The following is a 24,511-nucleotide window of genomic DNA, read 5'->3' as shown; positions in this document are numbered from 1 at the left end:
TGGGGGGGGGTTGTTTCTTTGTTTCCCCTTCTCCATGTCAGCCATCCTTATTGGCTTTTTTATGCTCAGCAAATATCTTTTCCCCCATTAGCATTGGTGGGAAATAGGGCAGCTCACTTTGACATAATGCTGGGTCCGGAAAGCTTGGTAAAGGTGCCCTGCATGGCAGGCTCTACAGAGCTTGGTCTTGGGGTGCTTTTTGTTCTTGCACTCATTTAATAAAGGTTTATTAATACCTATTATGTGGTGATTACAGTGCTGAGTGCTGGGGAAACTGTGCTAAACAGTCTTGGCCCTCACAGAATTTTTACTCTGTGGTAAAGGCACAAATTTATCAAATAATACTTAATTACACTCATAATAAGTATTGTAAGAGAAAAGAGCATGCTAAAAGTTTATAACAGATGAACCTGATTGGGGGGAGAGGGAGCTATTAGATGGAGATTGCGGGGCGGGGGGCCTGCTGCCTGGGCTAGAAGGGCATTCCAGGCTACAGAAACAGCATATGCAGAGAAACCCTGAGGTGGGAAGGATCTGGGCATGTTCAAGGAACAGAAAAAAAGCTAGTGTGGGTTAGAGTGGCAGGAAATGCAGTCAGATCACAGGGAATCTTTTAAGCCTTGGTAAGGGTCCTGGGGTTTGAATTTAGGGTTTTGATGAGCCTCATTGTGACTCAGCTCTGTGTTGACCAGGAGACTCTTCCCTCCATCTTAGAGAAACCTCACACCAGAAGTTGGCTCCACCCTGGAGATTCTCTTCTCCCAGTGCTCCCCCAGGCTTCACCCTCGCTGATGTCATGCTGCATTCTGACCCGCAGGTCCCCAGCATGACCCTCATAATCCCTGGGACTGCATCATCACCAGGCCCGTAATGAAAGGGTAAATCTACACACTCGGGTGGGAGGGCGTGCAGGTAAATGAATACTCATCTTCCTGATGAGTTCACTTTAGATCAGCAAATCCTGGCTGTGCAAATGTTTTCTGGGCTGTGGGGCACACACTATGACTGATTAGGGTCAGGCGGCATCTTAAAAATGCCTACTGTGAGGACTGGCCAGTTAGCTCAGTTGTTTAGAGCGCAATATTGTAACACCAAGGTCAAGGGTTCGGATCACCTTACTAGACAGCCACTAAAAAAATAAAATAAAATAAAAATGCCTACTGTGCAGCTGTTGTACACCTGGCCGGCCAAGAAGGATCTAGGCACCATCATCCGGCAGTGTTCAGGTTGTCCTGGTAACTGCTGCCTGTGGTCAGGGCCTGCTTGCCTTACCTACAATCTTCAGCTGCCCTTCTTGGGTACTCTCTGGCACATTCCTCAACATCTCTCAGTGATTTCTTAGCATGTGGCTCAGGCTGGCTGTCCCCAGGGGCCCTACCTCTTGAATCCCAGACTGGTTCTGTTCCCATCATGAGCTTCTTTGGGGGTGATCTTGTATAACAAGCCTGCAGTTTGGACTCAGTGCTGTGCCCTTTTATGCTGGATAGAGCAAGTCACCTGCTCTGACTTAATTATTGTTCTGTGTGTGCACATTCAACATGAGACAGCAGAATGCAGTGGACTGAATGCTGTTCCTCCATCAGAAATTACAGGCTCTGCCGTAAGCAAGTCACTTCTTTGGGCTGAGTTTCTACATCTGTACTATGAGAATGAGAGTAACGTGAGCTTCCTTATATTGAGCATTGACTCTGTAAATTCATTTACTCCTGTGAGTACATAGCAGTATTTCCCTTATATGTGCCTGCCTCACAGGATTGTGGAGGAGAAATGAATTAATATGCGAACAGTTTCACGACCTGAAATGTATCAGATAAAAGTAATTTTATTCAAAATATATCAGGGAATTCAGACAGATGAAAATTGTAGTTGGTAATATTTATGGTAACTATCCTTTTGTTGACTTACAAGCATATCTATTTATAGTACTGTTTTGTTTTTTGGTTTGTTTTTTAATGAATATTGAGGACCTACTATGTGTCAGGCACTGTTCTGGGTGCTTAAGATACACCAGTGAAGAAAATCAAAGACTGCTTCTCCTGTGGGGCTTAAATTCTGGTGAACAGATGGACTATAAATAATGAAGAGGTAAATTGTGTAATATTTTGGGATGTTACAAGTGCCGTGGAAAAGCCAACAAGCAGAACAGGATGTCGGGGACCGGGAGTGCAGTGGGAGAGGGCAGGTTGCTTTTTAAATCAGGATGAGCCTCGCTTGTGTTTTATATGCATGGTCACTCCACTTATCCATTCACCATATATCTGCCGAGTGCCTATCATGTGCTGCGGCCTGCAGGTGTAGCAGTAAACAGTGGACAGGGTGAGTAAGAGCCTTTCTCTCCTGGAGCTTGCTCTCTGATGGGCAGAGTGGACAGTAAACAAGCAGGCAAATACACGTGATAATTGCAGGTTGAGGTAAGCAGTATAAAGGAAATAAGGTGATGTGAGGGCAAGTAAGAAGGGATCACATAGAGAGGGGGTGGCCCCTCCAAGGCCACATGTGAGCCGGGCCTGAAGCATGAGAGCAAGCCAGTCTTGTGCGGTACTAGAACCAGTGAGTTCAAAGGCCCCAGGGCCACAAGAGCCGTGGCAGTGGGGCGAGTAAAGGAGTCTGTGTGCTGAACACAGAGAGCTGCAGGAGAGAGCAAGCAAGTCTGTAGAGGGGACGGGACCTGTGGACCCCTCAGGGCCTTGCAGGCCTCGGTGAGGAGCCTGGGTTTTATGCTGAGATCAGGGGAAAGCCGCTGAAGGGCTTGTAGCAGGGCTTGACTCGATCTCATTTGTGTTTTTAAAGATCGTCCTTCATTCTTATGGGAAGGGTAGGCTGCATGAGTGATTCTCTCCATAGCCACCAATTGGGCAGGACATAGTCAAGTCTCACACTAGTTCTAGCTGACATCCATTGAACCCCTACTATGTGCTATGTTCTGCTCTTGGTGCTTTTCGTGTGCATGCTCTCGTTCACTCCTCTCTGCTTGGTTCCTGGTTCATCCAGGAAGAACCGACGTAAACTGTGATGCACTGTCTCGCGGGAGTCCCCAGAACTCCAGAGTGCAGAGCGGTTGGGGTTAGACAGTGGTGGGAGATGGATTTACATTAGCACCGAAGCAGCAGCTGGTGCTGCACCCATCCTAGGCTAAGGCATCCTTGCAACTAGCCAGAGTCCATCCTCCGCCAGAGGTAGCAGTCAACTGAGAGGAAGAGGGCCACCCTCCATTAAATCAGCCAGCCCTTTAGGTTGATAAGAAAGTGATATTTGGCTTTTGAAACTTACTCTTGATAATCTCACCCCTCAAATGAGAAGTTTCAGGGACAGGAACCCTGTCCTCAGTCTCCACAGCATACAGATTAAAACTGCCTCCTACATTAGGGACTCAGAGTGTCCGTGGAGTTTGGTTGAAACGAAACAGAGGCACAGCACTGGCGGGTTTCAGAGACAGATTCTCTAAGCTGGTTTGCCAGGTTTCTTAACCAAGCAGGTGTCCGGGCAGGCTTGATCCTGAGGTGAACCCAAGTACACGGGCTACCCTGAAACACTGCTACATTTCAAAAAGAAACCAAGGACCTTTTCTCCCTTTCATCTTTCCAAACAAGCAACCTGAAATATTTAACTGGGCCCGTTGCGTCATCCACGAATCTGACAATACTCGTTCTCACAGCGTGTGTGCACGCAACTACAAGTCTGCAGGCCGGGTGTTTACCTTTGCAAGATAATAAGTAAGTTGCCTCCCTCTGTCGAATGCACTCTAGCAGCTTCCCGATGTTGGCCTTTAGAATGGCCTGGATTTCAGTTAAAAAAACAAACTGCCCTTGTCATACTATGCCTTCTTGAATCTGATAGTTTAAATGCAATGAAGTCTGATAAATGTAGCTCTTTTGTGCCCTTTTTGGGCTGCATTTAGAAGGCAAAATCAAGAGGATTTTCCTTTTCCTAGACTCAGCTTAACTTCATAAAGGGCTTCTGTTTTGTAATCTGTTTTCGAGATCCGATGCGTGTGTTTCTAACACCCCGTCACGTGAGGAGGTCTGACGTAGTTGCCCAACATGACTATGAGAAAATGTACTGCAAAGATGTGTGTGGGATGGTGCAGCTGGCTCACTGACCGGAATGTCCTTTGTCAGAAAACTTTGCGCAGGGAATAGCAGACCCCTGCGGTAGGTTCCACTTGGATATGGGCCCCACCTTGGCCCAACATGGATTACGAGTTTGACTTTTGCAGGATTCCAGGTCAGTATCCTGATACAGTATGTTCTTTTTTTAGTTAGGTTTTATTTCTTAGTTTCTTTTTATAGAAGACGACTTGTACGAGAAAGGAAAAAGTTGCTCTGCCATAAAGTTGCTCTGTCAATTCAGTTTTATTATTATGTACCTTAGGAATCGTGTGGCCAAGGTGCTAGCAGGAGGGCTCTTGGTCTCTGATCAGATTTAGAAAAATGGGGTTCAGTCTGGCCCTGGAGATTGGCCTGGAGTAAGTAACTTCTAGTCCTAAGAATGTCTTCTAAAAAGGGTTACCTCACTCTCCTCTCTGTAATATTGTAAAGATTTACTAATAAAAATACAACAGATTTTATTAAGCCTTGTAAAGGTCTACATCACAGATACACTGATTAACAATTTAAATAGATTTTTGAAGTTTTTTTTTTTTTTTTTGCATTGTGAGTTTACATGGAAACTATCATTTTAAGGTTTTGCTTTGTTTTTAACTTCTGTATATTTTAGTAAAGTTGCCTTAACTACTTGGGGGAGATAAGATTTAATTAAGCTGCAAATACTCAGAAGTAGTTGGTCAGACCATTGTCAAAAATTGTTTCACTTGTTTTCAAATTCAGTCCCAGACTAAGTGAACCAATACCTAAAATCAGTATCCAGAGTATAATGCAGAGGAGCCTAATTTTTAATTGATAAATGGATAGAATCATGTAGGCAAATAGTTACTGTGACCAAGCTAATCTTTGAGACTTAGAAGGTAAGAATGTGAGACGTGATAGACTGTGCAGACAGAATCAAAAAACACTTTTCATCTGAGTATAGTATGGAAGGGACTGTTGTTCCAACTGGTTATTCAGCCGTGTGCAAACTCAATGATAGCTAGTAATGGCCTCAGCCTTGGAAAATTAAGGACAGGTGTGGAGAGCATGTGTCCTGTGGCTGTGGGATATCTATGTTTCTCCATCCCTCGGTCTCCATCTGTCTCCTGGGTTTTATTTGCATGTTACCACACTTACATTCACTTTCTCTTCAGTCATGTTAGGCTTATTTATGATTTATTTTATTGAGTAATTTTTAAATAATTTATGTAAAAATTATTTTGAATCTTTTCTTATTGGTTAGTGTAGCAGTTCTTAAACTTTTTGGTCCTTTCTGCACTACATCATTGAGGACCCAAAGATCTTTCGTTTATCTTGAGTCCTATCTATCAATATTTATCATATTCAAAATCTAAGATGAGAGTTAAAAAATTATTTATTAACTAATGAAAATAACTATGACAAATCCAATTGTATGATAAAATAACATTTTATGAAAAATAGCTATTTTCTAAAACAAAAATAGAAGAATTGTATTGTCTTACATCTTCGCAAATATCTTTAAGTCTGGCTTAATAAAAAGACAGCTGGATTTTCATATCTGCTCCTGCATTCAGTTGCAATATGTTGTTTTAGTTGAGGCATGTAGAGAAAATCCAGCCTCACACAAATAGGTAGTTGGAAAAGGGAGTTTTTTAATAGCCTTTTCAGTTAATTGTGGATATTCCTTGATACTACACCAAAACTTGGCAAGTGGTAGTTTCTTAACAGTTGCAACATGGAATCTGGAACCATGTCAATGAACTTTCCATACTTTGTTATATTTAAATCCACTCATCTTCTATTGGTGTACAGTCCAGCTAGACATCTATAATTAACAATAATTTTCTGCATGTCATCAAATGGCTAGAAGAAAGGAGATTGAATGTCCTCATCACAAAGAAATGATTAAATTTTGTAGTGATGAATATGCTAATTACCCTGATTTGATCATCACATATTGTCTACATGTATTGATATATAACTCTGTACCTCACAAATATGTATAATCAATATGCTTCAATTAAAAAATACAATTAAGATATATATGAAAGTAAAGCATCTTTACAAGTAAAAATAAATAAATCGTCTAGTCTTGTACTTTTTAGCCCATGCATGATTTTTTATAACAATATGCATTAGTTATTGGAAAATATTGGTTCCAATATTTTGGAATTAAATAACTGATTTATACAGATCTTCTAAATATGTTATACAATATCAAAAAATCACATTAATTGATATCATTATCAACCTCATCAGAAAAGTCTATATATTGAGAAGTGTTTCACTCATGGTGGTGGATACAAGTTTTCCAAAATTTTAATTTTCACTTAGAAGCCAAATTTTTTTTACTGGCAACAAAATAACTACATCCTTGGAATGACAGGCTTCCTTAGTTCATTTTCAAGAAAATGCCCGAATATTTGTCTGAATAACCATAGTTTGTCTGTCATTCATTTGTTCAAGTGCACAGAAGTATTTTATGTGGACCTCCCATTTTATCACACTTTATCACACTTTATCACACTTTATCACACCTCATCTAACATATTTCTCTTTCGGAAATCTGTTGTGGGCTTTCCAATGGCAGGGTGCTAAAACAATGCGTACTCAAGGGTCAAGAGTTAACAAAATTAATCATTTTTACATATTCAGATGGGTGTTACTGGCTTGATGCCTGCCAGGTGGCTAGGAGTTCACCCATCATTGCTTTGCACCATTACTGTATACATCAATATAGTGAAAAAGGCAAATAACATCTTAGTATTATTATGAAAATAGTTTTGACCTTATGAACCTGCTGAAAGGGTCTTGAGAGACCCAGAGGTCCATGCAACACACTTTGAGAACTGCAGGCTAGAAGGAAACTAGAAAAAAAAAATGACAGGAATTAATTTTTATTTTTCTAGTAATTTTGTTCTCTATGGAATAGAATTTGGGTTCGTCTAGGTCTAAATCAGAGCCATACAGTAGTAAGAACAATATGTAATTTAAGCCATTTGCTATTCAGGGCCTGAGAAGCCAGTTCCTCTCTGCTCACTGTCAACAGTGTTTTGTGCCTACAGGTGCGGAGAGTACAACAATGTGCAAGATTGTCCCTGCATTCAGGGAGCTCATAGGGAAAGACATAAATGTTGACAAATGCATAATACCGTATGCTATAATGATGGTTTGAACCCAAAACTAGAAATTCCAGAGCAGGGAGACTGCCAGGTGAAGTGTCACTTGAGATGCGTGTGCGTGAGGATTGCTAGGCAGGGGAGCTAGGGCTAGGAGAGAAGGATAACCACAACTGGAAATCAGTTGTTCTCTTGCAGCTTTATACAGATGGAATGTAGACGTCTTCCAAAGTTATGAGAAAAGAAACCCACAGCAAAGGACAGCACGTGCTGTGTGTGTTGTGGATGTGTGGGTAGGGGACTTCTGCTTTTTACCTGAATGTATATCTGTACTGTTTGGATCTTTTACTGTGCGCATAGATTTATTTCTTTTTTTAAAGCTAGATAATTCTAAAAAGCAGGTGAAGGAAAGTCATTTTAATCATCAACAGTATCTTAAGTGCCTCTGTTTGCATTATATATGTGTGTATATTTATTACATAAGGCTGGAGTGCAGCTGGTGACAAAAGCAGCAGAAGATTCCAAATATGCTACTTAACTGCAATTTCCCAGTGGCATTTATATGAAGTATAATTGTAAAGTATGTTTGTCATCTATGAGCGTACTTTAAAAAGTTCATGGAAAATTTTGTATTATCTTTTAATTCTATTTTTTCACAAACTTTTTGAAGTACCCTTATATTTATATAATTCTTAAAAGCACTTTACTACTTACAAAGCATACTTTATGTGAATACACACACTATAATTCTACTATAGAATTTTATATTTAATTTATATGTAGGTTTATCTTTTGTTTATATACTTTTATATATATATACAGGATGACCATTCATCCTGAGTTCCTGGGGTACAGTCCTGACATATACCTGTTTCCCTGGTGTAGTTATTAGTTGTACCTCTTTTCTCTCTCAAGTGTACTGTTTTGGATGCCAAATTATATGTTCACCCTATTTATATATCTGTGCTTATAAAATATATTTAAGTATAGCCTATGTTCACATATATTTATATATTCATACATGTATTTGTACATACATGTGACTATATACCTATGTGTATTTAAAAGGTATATTTTAAAAGCTATTGCAGCTAAAGTCCAAACTCAGGAAAATAGTAACGTAAGTCAGATGACCACATTTATCTAATTACAAATTAGTTTATTTTTTTTAGATATTGCCTCACCAAAACGTTTATATCTAGAACATTTCTTTACCTTTTTTCATGTTTATCTAGTCCACCTCAGTAATACAAAGATGTCTTCAAAGAGTTCATGGGAAGATTCGTATTACGTTTTAATTTTATTTTTCCATAAACTTTTTGAAGTGTTCTCGTACTACTAAGAATAGTGAATTTATTGCACAAAACTTGCTTTTTAGAAAATATTTTAGAAAGTTACATGTTAATTACATCTCATCTTCTAACATATTTCTCTTTCTGAAATCTTGTTGTGGGCTTTCCAATGGCAGGAGCACATAAAACAGAAGAGCTACTTCTGTTTTAAGTAACTCTCTATGAAAAAATGTAGTGGTGGAGGTCACTTTAAAGTTACTTTTTTAAGCCAAAGAATACTGTTTCTGGTAGAATGACTGTCCTCCGTCCCCCATGAGCTCTTTTATAAGTCTTAAGTTTCATTTTGGGAAATCCGTAAAGTGTGTCTGGTAAGAGCTGTGGGTCCAATGTTATATTACTTACTGTTCTTCTCAGTTGCACAAACTGACCCTGAAGGCTAGAGGGGCCAGGTAGACCATATTGCTGAAAGAGGCCGCTTGGTAATAAATGCTTGAGAAGGCAGTGTGTACGTGGAGGGGGCACAGCTATTTGGCACCAGTCCTTCTTGCCAGGCAGGCGACAACCCCAGTGTTGCCCAGTCTTCCTATTTTTTGAAGAAAAGCCATATTGGTTTTTATGTTAAATCTCAGAGTTTTTTTTTTATCATTACCTCAGTTTTTCAAAAACATGGTTTCAAAAATCATGTGGGTCAAGGCCGGCCCGTGGCTCACTTGGGAGAGTGTGCTGCTGATAATACCAAGGCCATGGGTTTGGATCCCTATATAGGGATGGCCGGTTAGCTCACTTGGGAGAGTGTGGTGCTGTGACAACACCAAGTGAAGGGTTAAGATCCCCTTACCGATCATGTTTTTAAAAAAAAAGAAAAGAAAAAAAGAAACCATGTGGGTCGAAAAACCTGTGGGGACCAGATTTGCCCCATGGCCTACAGTGGGGTCCTCTCTGGTCTGCAGACTTGGAACTCATTTCTTTGTTGCACTTTGTACATTTAGAATATGACTCTTAGCTGTAAAACCTTCTGAGATCGTCCAAGGAGCTGGATAACTATGCTCTGCAGGCATTTATGACAAAATTTGGTGGTTTAGGTAGAAGACACTGTTAAGATTGAAGAGGTGGGTACTAGCGTCTTAAAGACTTTAAATTGCATTTTCAACAAGTTTCACTGTTTTTCCAATTTTCTTTTGCGGATTTGGGTTCTTTGTTTTAAGCTGTTGCATTGACTCCTAGATTATAAACTTGAAGACATGACACTCTGGCTCTGCCTCTTTCTACCTGCGATTTTCTTTTCTCCCTTTGTCCATATCTACAGAGCTAAATTTCCCCATCAGGATCAGTAAATGTCACTTCCTCTTTCAGAGTGTCTGAGCCTGTCCTTCTGCCTCCCTCCTCTGAACACCTGTAACCTTTTCCCTGCCTGATCCTGTGTGTCCCCTGGTATCTTTGTTTTACAGTCTTTAATGAACACTTCATTTCCCCTGATCCCTCATAAGCCTTTGAGGGCAGAACTTCTGTTTCTCAGGAATTTTTGTTTCACAGGACTTTAGTATCAACCCTCAGGCTTGGTTCTGGCTAGCTGATTAAAAATTGCCTGAGGCAAGATGAGCCTCTGAGACAAGGAGGGAAGGAGACTTTTCAGTGTTTACTCCTGGTGCCTTTTTAATTTGGTGTCATATGAATGTATTACTTATTCACAAAATGAAAAGGTATAATAATAGATATGGATTCAGGGTCTCACCCCACCTGTTCTAAACCAGAATCTCTGCGGGGCGGGGGGAATCTGTAAATCTGTCCTATTTGAAAGCTCCCCAGATGATTTTGATGCACAGCCAGGTTTGGGAACCCCTGTCCCAGAGCTTGTCATAGGTGTGCAGTAAGCGTCTGTTCAGAGGAAGAATGGACTCTTGCCTTCCTTGCTGCCTTCTGCCTAGCACTTGTTCAATAAATATTTGTAGAGGGAATTAAAATCAATTTTGAGTTCAGATATCACCCCCATACCACCCCCAGCCCGCTTTCTTAGCTGGGGGCGGGCCCATCTACTCCTCCCCAGACTCTGGCTCTGTGGGGGGGGGGCTCCCTCTCACCTGGACCCCTATGGCAGCCTGTTACTTGGCCTCCTGCCTCCAGCTTGCCTCCCTCAGAACTTTCAATACTGCAGCCTGCATGATTTTTTTTTTTTTTTTTTTTTTTAACTCTTATACAATTGTGACTGTCAGGTTCCCTGTTACGTGCAGTGTAAAATTTCCTGGGGAGACTTCTTTAGAGCCCTTTATGATCTGGCTTGACCCTTCCTTTCCTAGGCCATCTTACTCAGCAGGTGCATGCTGAGGCTGCCATGTGCCTGACACTGCTGTGGACACTGGAGACTGGGCAGGGCACATACCCTCTCCTGCCACCACACAGACCGACTCATCAGTCCCTGAGTATAGTGTACCCATTTATTTATCATTTTCTGTTTGTTTTGCCCATAGTGTTCCTTCTGCTTAGAGCATCCTTCCCATACCCTTGTTGCTTTTTTAGTATTGATGCCAAGCAATCCAGGGCCCCTGTAAATAATAAATTGTCACATGATACCTACCATCGTGGGTTCCAGTCATGAGTCAACACTTCTCTTTCTTCCCCTAGACCCTGAGCTCCTGAGGGCAGAGACTTGCCTCACTCCCTTCCATCTCTCCAGCACCCACACTCTGTCTAACTAACCATGTTAGGTTTTAGCATATTTGCTGGATAAAAGTGACACGAGAATGAAGTTTTCGGTGTGTGTCAACAAGGCAAATCGAGGTGCTACTCAGTAACTATGATTTTAAAAGGTAAAAAGGTATCTACCACACAAAGGTAGATACTCTCCTGAAGGATGTCATAGTTGGATTTTCCAAAGTTATAAGGATGTTTTAATGACATATATTGATACTTCTTATTATATATGTTATTCTAACTGTAAGTATGATTGAGATAAGATAGTTGGCCTTTTGCTAACTGTCCTAATTGAATATCCTGAGGGAAGAATCAGAGACTCCCACAGAAGTAGGTGGGGATTTCTATATTATAACCCTGATCCAGGACATCCTAGCGTATTTATTAGCCTGATAGGAAATACTGTGTTGCCCAAATGTAAGTAGAGCCTAGGCAGAAGTTCAAAGTGCTGTGGAGTGGATTGTTTTGGAAGAAGCAATAGTTTTTAATTGGAAGGACAAAATAATGACGTCACCGTAGACCTAAGCCAAAATAGAAGCCACCTTTTTCAGTCACATAGCATGTGTTTTGTCATCTCTGTGACTATCCAGTCAGGCTAGATAAAGAATTAAAATAATGTATGAACTTCAGAGAAGCTAAGCAGGATAAGAATATATGAGTCAGGGGACAAAGTAGATCTTCCAGGGGCCCAGAGCAGAGAGACCTCAAAGAAGGCGAAAGAAACATCAGCAAAGTATGTTATGGATCTGTAACCCAGGGATGGACAGACTCCTGAGATCTGTTGAGGGGTGACCCTTTCTCCCTTCAGTGGTGCAGAGGAAGCCATAAAGATTCCATTTCATTTAATTCCATTTTTATTTATAGAAATAATCCCCCACAATTCTAGAAAAGATTCATGGAAGATGACAATTAAAAGACAGGGTAAACAAGAATAGAAGAACCAATGTTAAACAAAGAAAGAGACAATAGTCACACCAGAGACCCAGGCTAAGAATGGCTACAGCAATCAATCATAAAAGTTACTTCTGAGCTTCCTTGTCTAGACAATTAAAAAAGAAACATAGTGAATATAGTCTTCTTTTTGTCTGAACTGAAGAATTTGTTAGTAGAAAGGTACTTTTTTCCTATGGCTGAATGCAATAAAAGAATGTATCAAATGGATCTTTGTATAAAGAATGCTAAAGAAGATAATGGGCACAGCTTACAACAGCAGCATTAGAGAAAGGTAAAAAGAGGTTCTTTGTGCGGCCATCTGGTCTTTCCAATTGAATAAATGCTGTGAGCTAAACGTTGTACTCTAGTGCTAGGAAGACATTGCCACCAGGAGTTAAAGCATCAAGCTGTGTGGCTTTCAGGAGACGTGTCGCTTGCTACAGGATACCACAGATGAATAGTTGGTTAGTATGTCCCCTGGACCAGAGGTTTTTTTGTTTTATTTTTAACTGCTGGTGTGATCTATTAGTGAATAGTGAAATTAGTGAGTTGCTGTTAGCATTTTTTTAAAATAAAAGATACTAGAACAGAACAATGCATCATACATATAGTAAGGGTAAGTATTAATTTCATTTGGTCTTAGGTCACTATACACCATATGTTTCTTACTGTGGGTAAGTGTGAAGGCCTCTGCTTTGTACTATCCCTTGCCTAGAATATTAGTTAGTAGGCTCTGGCCATCCCAGACTCCCAGTGTAGGACTTATATAGAGAATAACAAGATATATATAGATATATAGATATAGAAAAAAAGAGAGAGAGAGAGAGAAACATTTGTATGGAAGAACAGAGATGAGATCCTCAGACCAGAACAAGAGCCGCTGTGCCTTTAAATTGTGCTCATTTAGAAACTTGTGACTAGACTCATTATGGTAGACTTGGAAACATACTTTCTTGGTATGTGTTTCATCCCCTTTTTGTTTGTCTTCAGAACCTCACAGAATTCTGTTTGAAAACCCTAGTCTACTTGGGCTATAACAAAGGGGAAATAAGAAAAGGAATGGATGGGTCCCACAAGGGCCAACAGCACAGAGAGGCAGGGTGCCCCTGGTGCCTGGACTCGGTCACACAGACTGTGACTGTCCACTGAGAGGCCCTTCAGAGTCACAAATTAGGAATGGCTCCTTCAGTTCTTGCTTCTCTGAGCAGGCAGTACCTTTACATGTAGCTACCACTTACCCAGGGAAAACTCTTCATATATGCAGTCTTGGGAGCAACACCAGAATAAGATAAAAATCTGAATTTTTCTACCGAAAAAAAGGATTTTCACAGAAGTTGAAAATAATCTAGAAATGAAGAAGCCACTTACAGAAAGGTCTCTGACCATTTCTCTCTTCTTGTTTCAGATGACAGTCATGTCCCTTTCCAGGGACCTCAAGGACGACTTTCACAGTGACACAGTGCTCTCCATCTTAAATGAGCAGCGTATTCGGGGCATTTTATGTGATGTCACTATCATTGTGGAAGACACCAAATTTAAAGCCCATAGCAATGTCCTGGCTGCTTCAAGCCTGTATTTCAAGAATATCTTTTGGAGCCATACAATCTGTATCTCCAGCCATGTCCTGGAGCTGGATGATCTCAAAGCTGAAGTGTTTACAGAAATACTTAATTATATCTACAGCTCCACAGTTGTTGTCAAGAGACAGGAAACAGTCACTGATCTTGCAGCTGCAGGAAAAAAGCTGGGAATATCATTCTTGGAAGATCTTACTGATCGTAATTTCTCAAATTCCCCAGGTCCCTATGTATTTTGCATTACTGAGAAGGGGGTGGTTAAAGAAGAAAAAAATGAAAAAAGGCATGAAGAACCAGCCATCAATAATGGGCCAAGGATCACAAATGCATTTTCCATCATTGAAACTGAAAATAGTAATAACATGTTTTCTCCACTGGACTTGAGAGCAAGTTTCAAAAAGGTCTCTGACTCCATGAGAACAGCTAGCCTTTGCCTAGACAGGTCTGACGTCTGCCACGAGGCAGAGCCTGTGCGCACACTTGCAGAGCACTCATATGCTGTTTCTTCCATAACCGAGGCATACAGAAGTCAGCCTGCACACGAACACGATAACAGTTCACCTGCTAAAACAGGTAAAGAAAATTGTGAAACTCTTGCGAAACCGAAAACATGCCGAAAGCCAAAGACATTCTCTATACCCCAGGATTCTGATTCAACTACAGAAAATATACCGCCCCCTCCAGTAACCAACTTAGAGGTTAATCAAGAAAGAAGTCCACAGCCAGCTGCAATTCTTTCTCATTCAGAATCTCCCAGCAATGAAGGAGACGTCCGTTTTTCCAGGGAAGATGAAAACCAACCTTCTGATGTTTCTGGGCCGCCAGCAGCAGAGATTCCACCTCTTGTGTACAATTGTAGCTGTTGTTCCAAATCCTTTGACAGCAGCACTCTGCTCAGTGCCCACATGCAGCTTCACAAGCCAACCCAGGAGCCTTTAGTGTGCAAATATTGTAACAAACAGTTCACCACCCTGAACAGATTGGATAGGCATGAGCAGATCTGTATGAGGTCAAGCCACATGCCCATTCCTGGAGGAAACCAACGCTTTTTAGAAAACTATCCTACCATTGGACAAAATGGAGGTTCATTCACAAGTCCAGAACCTTTATTATCTGAAAATAAGGTTGGTGAATTTTCCAGTACTGGAAGTACCTTGCCAGATACAGATCACTTGGTTAAATTTGTTAATGGGCAAATGCTCTATGGTTGCGTTGTGTGCAAACGTAGTTATGTGACTTTATCCAGCCTCCGAAGACATGCAAATGTACACTCATGGAGAAGAACATATCCTTGTCATTACTGCAATAAAGTATTTGCATTGGCTGAGTACAGGACAAGACATGAAATTTGGCATACGGGAGAAAGGCGGTATCAATGCATTTTCTGTCTTGAAACTTTCATGACCTACTATATACTCAAAAATCATCAGAAGTCTTTCCATGCCATAGATCATAGACTTTCCATCAGTAAAAAAACAGCAAATGGAGGCTTGAAGCCTAGTGTCTATCCATATAAACTTTATAGGCTACTGCCTATGAAATGCAAGAGAGCTCCTTATAAGAGCTACCGAAATTCTTCCCATGAAAATGCTCGAGAAAACAGTCAAATGAATGAGTCTGCACCTGGTACCTGTGTTCAGAATCCCCACAGCTCTGAATTACCTACACTGAATTTCCAAGATAGCGTAAACAACTTGACCAGCAGCCCAGCCATCCCATTGGAAACATCTGCATGTCAGGACATACCCACTTCAGCCAATGTACAAAATGCAGAAGGCACCAAATGGGGAGAGGAGACATTGAAAGTTGATGCTGAAGTGTCAGTTTCTTCCACTGAAAATGCTGTTGCTTCTGACCTCCAGGCAGGGGATGCACCTGTTTTGTCTTTGAGTAATGGCAGCGAGAACTCAGCCTCTGTGATCAGCTACAGCGGCTCCGTGCCCTCGGTCATCGTGCACAGCAGCCAGTTTTCGTCAGTGATAATGCACAGCAATGCTGTTGCTGCCACGACCAGCAGCAACCACAGATCCCCCTCAGACCCAGCTGTCAGTCAGTCCCTGAAAGATGACGGCAAACCCGAGCCAGATAAAGTGAGTAGATTGGTAAGCAGACCCAAAAGCATCAAGGAGAAAAAGAAAACTATACCGCCTAGCAGGGGAGAACTACCGGAGGAGTCCAAATATGTTGCTGATCCTGAAGGGTCAGTGAGCAACACCACAAATATCGTTGAAGAAAACAGTAAAATTGAAACCTACATCGCAAAACCTGCTCTGCCTGGAACCTCCACAAATAGCAATGTGGCACCCCTTTGCCAAATAACAGTGAAAATTGGGAATGAAGCCATTGTGAAAAGGCACATCCTAGGATCTAAATTGTTTTATAAAAGAGGGAGAAGACCCAAGTATCAAACGCAGGAGGAGACAGTGCCACCAGAAAATGACCCAGAACCCAATGGTGACAGTCCACTTGGGCTGTGCCAGTCCGAGTGTGTGGAGATGAGTGAGGTATTTGATGATGCGAGTGACCAGGATTCCACTGACAAGCCATGGCGCCCTTACTACAACTACAAACCCAAAAAGAAATCCAGACAGTTGAGAAAGATGAGGAAAGTCAACTGGAGGAAAGAACACGGGAACAGGAGCCCAAGCAGTAAGTGTAAATACCCAGCAGAGCTGGACTGTGCCGTGGGGAAAGCTCCTCAGGATAAGGCCCTGGAGGAAGAAGAAAACAAGGAGATGCCCAAGCTGCAGTGTGAGCTCTGCGATGTGGACAAAGCTCTGGGGGCCGGGAGCCAGGGGAGGCCCCACCGGCATGTCACTTCCAAGCCTTACGTTTGCGAGCTGTGCGCCAAGCAGTTCCAGAGCCCTTCCACGCTCAAAATGCACATGAGGTGTCATACCGGAGAGAAGCCGTACCAGTGCAAGACCTGCGGACGGTGCTTTTCAGTGCAAGGAAACTTACAGAAACACGAACGCATCCACCTGGGTGTGAAGGAGTTCATCTGTCAGTACTGCAGCAAGGCGTTCACATTGAACGAGACCCTCAAAATCCACGAGAGAATCCATACTGGCGAAAAGCGTTACCACTGTCAGTTCTGCTTTCAGAGTTTTTTGTATCTCTCCACAAAAAGGAATCATGAGCAGAGGCATATCCTGCAGCATAACGGAAAAGGCTTTGCCTGCTTCCAGTGCCCCAAAATTTGCAAAACAGCTGCTGCCCTTGGAATGCACCAAAAGAAACACTTATTCAAAATCCCAGGTCAGCAGGAGAAGATAGGTGGTAACATGTGCCATGAAAACTCAGATCCCTTGGAGAATCAACATTTCGTTGATTCGGAAGTCAATGACCAAAATGATAATGTACAGACCACTGCAGAAAATGTCCTTTGAGTGGCAGTAGTTAGAAAAATCCTCAAGAATATAAGTTGGTGGTGGTTTTTTTTTTATTTCTAGGTTTGTTTGTTTTGTTCACATAACAGTCATGAAGGAGTGAAATGTTAAAAAAAAAAAAAAATCTCATTTGTGAAAATTCCACAAAAAGAATCCTAATATCTACTTTGGGTTTTAGCATTAACTTTATGCAAAGTGCACAAAAACAGAATAGCTGGATCCTCCAATATCCCAAGTATCTTGTGAAAGTTAATGAAGTTCTTAGTTGTGGTATTTCTACCAGTGAAAAAAGAGTTTAATTTTAGCCTAAATTAAAACTTTCTGGTAAATGCTAATAGGAACTGGCTGCTGAACTGTCTTTAGTCACTGGAGAAAATAGGGTCAGATATCATGAAGATGGCATCTTCGTAAATATGCTAAATGGTAAATGAGCTATGACAGTTTTAATTCCCGTCTGGCTTCTGTACTTTTAAAATTTCTTTAAATTAATGGATGCATATGAGACACGTAAGGATATAACTGAAAATATGTGTGTAATGAGTAACCTAAAGTAGGACATTCATACATTCTCTAGAACTCCTTTTCTGCAACACAAATCTTGTAAAATACCTATATAAATCAATAACTTTTAACTGTCCATATCCCCTGTAGAGAATTACGATGAGCAATCGATCTGCAAATAATGAGGACTGATGTAAAAATCAGTAGAAAGCATTTTGAGTATGACTTAAGAGTATGTGTATGCTTTTAGATGGAATGCTGTTCTCTTGCAGTTATGGCTAAGCTGTTATGAGAACTGGTCTATTCAAGCAAGTCCCAGAGAACATAGGTCATGCCTTATCTATGGGGGAAAGTCTTCTCAGAATTTTCCTGTGGTTACCTGTGCCGTACATTACTTTGCAATGGCCTCATCTCAGAGAATGAGGAAGGGTCAGATTCTTCTGAAACTCTCTGCAGTCTTCCAGCCATCACAAGGCCATGGATGTGGGCGTCCATGCCAGACAGACTTAAGGGTTAAAGTAAAACCTGACATCTCCCATTCCACTGAAGGAGTGTCCAGGAGACTTAGCACATGGCACACATGTGGTGGTGAATTCCCAGGCAACTGAAAGTGACAGAAAGCCTAATCTCTGCCATCACTAGCCTTCCTGGAGATTATGCGACTCATAATCACACTAGCATAAAACAAAAGGACAAAAGAACCCCACCCCCACCCCACCCATTAATGACTTGAGCAGGAGCGAGGAAGCGATGACCTTCCTTGCCTCAAACAGTAGTTTTGTTTTGGGAGAGTGGGGAAGTAGAATGTGGAGTGACAAGGTTTTATCCCTTACTTATACGACTCAAATATATCCACAAAACATGATGCTTTGTTTTCGTATTCACAGACTTCTAGTCCCCTTGCTAAAAACCCACTCCAGTTTTTTAATATTCTTTTACACTGACACACACGATCAACATTGCCCTCGAAATCTAATTGCCCTACAGGATATTCCGTCATGTGGACTAGGTTCCTGGAAAGCTGGAACTTGTGATTCTTACTTTTTAAACTGCCAGAATAAGAGGGGGAGAGAAAACATTCCTGCCCTTTGATCACCAGTATGAGCAGAATCCAGAACCCAGTTTAAGAGGGACCTGTGGTCATTCATGTTCATTGGATGTGATAGATGGAAACAAGGTTATCCAAGGTTGGAAGATTATCATTATGAAGAAGTAGCTCAAAGGACTCTGGTTTCCCTCTGCAAGTGTTGTGATGTCTCCATGAAGAAGACTTCGTATGGATTTGGGTGGGCAAGAAAGCGTTTAAACACCCAGAAAAGGACGTGATTAAAGTTGACCTTTTTATACTGTAGTACTCTACTGTTAAGTAACCCCAATATTGTATCTGCATTTATCTTTTGTTCATCTACTTTCATTTACATACAGTATTATATAATAGAGGAAAATGGGAAAATGCAAGCGAATTCAACTTTATTTTATACATTGTATATATGTATACCTGCACTATTCATTTGGGTTTTGTTAAAGACATAGTCACAAAGGGCTTATGAAAATCATTTTTAATTGATAATTAGAATATTGAATAAGCAATCCTGTGATCCACTAATTTGTTTTATCTCAGGATTATGAGTCAAGAAGAATTACTATGTATTCTAGTCATTTTGATTTGAGATAACTCCAAATATAAAATTATTACATGTAGTGACGTCTCCTGACCTTTACATGTGGATATTTTTTAAGTGGACTTGTATGCTAATGATTCTAGACCAAAGTAAATATGGCAGAATATTTATACATGAAAAAATAATTTTGCAGATATTTTCTATAAGTGTATTATTCGTTTAAAATGTTGATAGCTTGTGTTAGTTTCAGGGAGGGGTGTATATTTTGATAAAAAAAATACTTGACTTTGTAATTCTGTATATTCTATACAATTTATAGCAGAGCCGTTTTAAGACAGCCTTGTCACATTTTTTGTTAATTGTGAAAATTTTATTATGAGTGATGTTTAAGTATGCATTGAGTACATAACGACCAACTGCAATTAAAGTGTAAACAGTGAACATCTGTATGCTGTACAAGATATATTGTAATTTGCTGTTTTAGCATCTGTATTTTGGTTAGAAGATATTATTAAATGCAGATGTTAAGGGTTGGAAAAGTCTAATTTTATTTTTAGAAATAATGAATATAAATTTGTTTTTGCTTGATTAAAATAGCTTATTCCTACGTTAAGTCTCTTTTTAAATGTTTTACTGTTAACTATTTTGTGCAGCTATTTCATCTATGTGAGTCACAGCTTTGTTTCACATATTATTCATTCAATATGTTTCTGTTTCCTTGTTTACATTCCGTGGTACCTACTTACATACTAAGGACTCAATTGGACTATAACATTACAAAAAAGAAAAAAAACAGAATAAGAGAGATTGAAGTCTTCTGATAATTGAGTGTTTTAGATAGACCTGATTCTTTAATGCTAACTCTCTTAGAAATATTCTCCTCTATGCATCCACAGGAAACAAATTACATTTATTGAGTACCAGATATTTGGCAGCCTTCTTTACGTGGGCTATTTCATTAACCTCTCCTCTCCCCACCTCCAGAAAGTAGACCTCATTATCTACAAGTTACAGTGACTTCGAGAAGATCCTAGACAGCTAGACAGAGCCAGGATACCATCCCAGGTTTGCCTGACTCCAAAGTCAAGTGTTTTTGTCCTACACACCTTAGAGGAAAACACTTAAAAACTGTTCAAGAGACATGGACAAAGTAATGCAGCTTCAGGGTGGTAGTTGTTATGACTGCTGTGGAGTGGGCTTACAGGAGATTATGCTAGGCCCAGCTTCACCTGACTCGGGCTTCTCTTATATCTCAGGCTATTGCCCTATAAAATCAGATTTTAAGAGTTTGTATACTTTTTTTAGGATATGGAGTGAAATTATAATTTAATGCTACTATAAGCTAGTAATTTTTCACATAAAGAAAAAAATCTGTTCCATTGTCTCAGACTGCACTCTTAACCTTAGCTAATCATCTTGCAAATGTATGCAACCAAGTCACGATGTGAACCTTGAAAGGGGGTGCCGGTGGCTCAGGCAGGACAGTCCGTCGCCAACACAGGGAAAATAACTCAAATTTCCAGGCCTACCAGTAACTGGCAAGTAATATCAATTTTGTATTTGAAGGGCAATCCAAACTATGTTCACCAAAAATTTGATAACTGTTATCTGTTAAAACTAACTTCATCTAGCAAAACGACAGATTTAATATTGAAAGAATTTGTAACAATTGAGAAAGTAACTGAATTAAAAGCATAAAAACGAATGTGAGGCAATCCTGTTTGTACATATCTTTTTAATTACTTTGGGTCTTTTCATTCCTCTTGCTCTCTTTTTCTCATCACCTATTGGTTGGTTCCAGTCCGTCTGTCTCCATCAGTTTCTTTTTGCAGAGGCAACAGTTCTTCCTCCATATCTGAGAACTCTTCGCCTTCTCTCTCCCCAAATCCTGGCCATCTATTAATTTCCCTTCTGGAGAGAGAATCCTCCTTCAGTTCCTCCCTCCTGAGCTTGCACCCCCTGACTTTGATGCTTCAAGCAAGATGGTCGGTGAGCAACTCGAGCTGGTGCGCAGGTTTTTTAACTCGCACTGCAAATGTAGACAACTAATGGGAGAACTGGTTATAACAGAAATGTGGTTATATTTTTATTATTTCATTAGTGAAATGTAACACATCATTTCTATATATTTAGAATGTTTTTCTGGGAAATCAAAAGCACTTTTTTCCCAACAATTTTAAAATTTGTGATTTCTATGTAGTTATAGAGATAAGTATTTTATCCCTGTTACAAGAAACTTTGGTTTACAGATATTTTAAAGATGTAACCATGCAAACTTAGGTAGAATTTTAATTCATTTATTCAAAATATGCTTAATTCTAAGTGTTGGGCACTTTATCAAGGGTAGGGCTACGAAGATGTGAGAGGTGGCTTATGCCTTCCAGGAACTTTAGTGAAGGAGATTGATGGGGCAGTGGATGATCACAAAACCAAGCCCTGAGCTCCTACAGGCCCAGAACCAAGGCAGAGAGCAGTACTGAGCTGGGGCTGATGGAGCCTGGGCTTTACTAGCGGGGCCAGGTCCAGGTAGAAGTGACTAGAACAAAGGAGCCGTGGGTGAATGTAGACTGTCCCAAGAGCCTGGGGTTTGGCATGGTGAGCCTGGAGAGGCACACAGAGGACACATCAGGGCCTTGTGGGCCTTGCCAGAGAGTTTCCACACTTGTCCTGATAGCACGAGGGCAGTGAGGGAGCAGATAGGCAGCTGAGTGGTAAGAGATGATGTCAGAGAGAGGTACCACAAGGTCCAAGCAAGATGGGAAGCCTTTGGAGGGCTTTCCCAGAGAGTGAGAGGACCTGATGTGATTAAAAGGGTTACTCTTACTGCAGTTTAGTGACTAGACCACAGGGCAGGGCAAGGTGGAGAGAGTTTGGATAGGAGGCTGTGGCAGTGCCCAAGGGAGATGACAGTGGCTTGGATGAAGGTAGGAGTAATGGAAATAGTGACGAACAGGTCACATTCTGGATATATTTTTTAATCTTTTAATATGGGAAATTTTCAAACATATGCAAAAGTAGAATAGTTTGATAAATCCCAGCGTACCCATCATCCAACTTCATCAATCAACAGTTGATGGCCAACCTTGTTTTATCTACACCCTCACCCACTTCCACTCTCTGCTATATTATTTTGAAGCAGATGCCAGACATCACACCATTTCATCTGTAAAAATGTCAGTATGCATCTTTGAGAAAGTAAGCTTTTTAGTATCACCGTACCATTATTACACCTTAAAAATCAACAGCTTCTTAATATCAAATTCCATCAGTTAAAATCTCTGCTTGTCTCATAATTGTCATTTTTTTTCTTAAAATTTGAGTTAGAATCCAACTAAGTTCCCATGCTATAATTCCTTGATATCTATCTCTATTTTTTCCCTTTGTAATTTAGTTTCCAAAAAAATTAGGTTGTTCACAGTCTAGGAAATAGCAAGACAGCTTCCCAGGTTGGGTTATGTTCTTCCCTTAGAAGGCACATACTATTGAGCCAAGATATTGGAGGTATTTTGAAGATAGACCTGATAGGATTTGCTGATGGTTTAGGTACCAGGAGGTGAGAAAAGGAGAGGAGTTGAGGATAACTCCAAGGTTTGGGTCTAAGTAATTGGAGGAATAGAGTTGCCAGCAAACAGCTAGATGGATGAGTCAGAAGTTTAGAAGAGGGGACCGACTTGACGTATGATTTTGAAAGTTGGGTTTCATTCATTCAAAACAGATTTGAGCTAGGTATTTGGAATACAACAGTGGGCAAAACAAATATTCCCTGGAGCTTATGATCTAGTGAGGAACACAAAAAGCCAAATAATTACAACCACCATAGGTGCTATGGAGAAGAGCTACATGGTGCTATGAGGACATCTAATGGGGGAATTGAACCCAGTCTAGAAGTTCAAGGGAAGGCATCCTTGAGAAAGTAACTTTGGAGCTGAGATCTGAAAGATGAATAAGAGTTGAAAGAGGAGAGGGTTTCTAGGTGGAGAGAATAGCACATACCAAAGTCTGCCTCTGGAGGGAACACAGTGCATTGGAGACCAGTGGTGGCCAGAGTGCAAGAGAAATGGACTTAAGATCAGACTGGAGGGCAGGAGCCGTACCATGTAAGACCTTTCAGGTCATGCTGAGATTACGGATCTTATACCAAGAGCAACAGAAATCCACTGAATCGTTTAGAGCAAGTTGGAACAAGAAGAGGTATTTTAATGAGTTTTGTATGATTTTAAAAAGTCACTGTGGCTGAAATGTGCAGAAGGGCTTAGAGGACAGTCGTAGCAGAAGTAGAGCAGTTAGGCAGCTATTGCAAGGGTCTAGACAGCGGTTTGGATTATGTGGTGGCAGATAAGATGAAGAGGAAAGGAAGGATTTGAGAGAAATTTAGGAGATAAAATCAGCAGGACTTAACATTGGATTGCACTTGGGAAGTGAGGACTAGGGACAGATCAAGGATAATCTTTTGGTTTTAGGATTGTTGAAACTAAGAATGGAAGATGTCCCCCCAGGAAGCTTGCATAGAGAAAGAAGAAAGAATCCAAAAAATACCAATATTTGAAAGGTGAGTCAAATAAAAGCCTATATATGTAACTGAGGCGGAGAAGAGACCAGATAAGTAGGAGGAAAACTGGGAGAGTGGCAGCTAGGAAGCCAGAGAGAGAGAACCTCTCAGAAAGGAGAGAATCACCAATTGTGTCAAGTGGAGAGGAAGCCAAGTAAGAAAAGTCTGGAAAGTGCCCTTCGCCCCCAGCAACTAGGTCATCGGCAGTGGTGTGCTGGTAAATGCTTAACAACCAGCTCTTAGGGGAGGAGGAAAGCCCTGGATCATAGCGTTTGCCAATTTCTGTGGTGTAAACACTACACCATGGATGATTTTAAGCTACAATATGATGTCGCTGAACTTGGAGTTGGGAAGAGATGTATCCACTTGGGTCATGAGAGCCGGTACGAGCCTGCTCTGGTGACTTAGCTGGGGATCCTGGCAAGGGCAGGTTCAGTCTGGCGGTGCAGGTGGAAGCAGAAGGGGAGAGTGGAGCAGGAGATGGTGAGTGAAGACTCCTGTTCCTAGAAGCTTCGCTGTACACAGAGGAGATGAGAAGAAAGACAGAGGAAGGTGGAATAAGTGGAGCCTAAGGCTCGAGGACCAGGGCTCCACCACACAGGAAGGAGCAAAGGATGAGAGGCGAGGGGTGCTAAGGAGACACTGGCTGTCGCCAAGGACTGTGGAGTTTGGGTTTAATTTAAAGAAGTACAGACCTCAATGTCTGATAGACGGACACAAATGGAGGGGTCAGAGGTGAGGTGTCTCAATAAGGCTAAAGAATCTAATCTTCGA

The 24,511-nt window shown here is 40.9% G+C and overlaps 1 protein-coding gene across 11 annotated transcripts in view; it reads left to right on the top strand.

The window, feature by feature from the left end:
* The window catches only part of ZBTB38 (zinc finger and BTB domain containing 38), a 72,981-nt gene extending 52,087 nt beyond the window's left edge, over nt 1-20,894 (top strand). For 10 of the 11 annotated variants that reach the window (XM_063115144.1, XM_063115142.1, XM_063115140.1 and 7 more), the window contains one exon: nt 13,505-20,894. In XM_063115144.1, coding sequence (XP_062971214.1) covers nt 13,505-17,065 — 3,561 coding nt within the window. In that variant the 3' untranslated portion in view covers nt 17,066-20,894. Of the gene's footprint in view, nt 1-4,079; nt 4,225-13,504 lie in introns of those variants that run through there. The other variant, XM_063115150.1, reaches the window with a different exon arrangement.
* The last annotated feature ends 3,617 nt before the right edge of the window (nt 20,895-24,511 follow it).

Source organism: Cynocephalus volans, chromosome 11, assembly GCF_027409185.1.
Source record: "Cynocephalus volans isolate mCynVol1 chromosome 11, mCynVol1.pri, whole genome shotgun sequence".
Taxonomy (NCBI): Eukaryota; Metazoa; Chordata; class Mammalia; order Dermoptera; family Cynocephalidae; genus Cynocephalus; species Cynocephalus volans.
The sequence above is the reverse complement of the archived record's forward strand: the minus strand, read 5'-3'. Positions and strand labels throughout refer to the sequence as shown.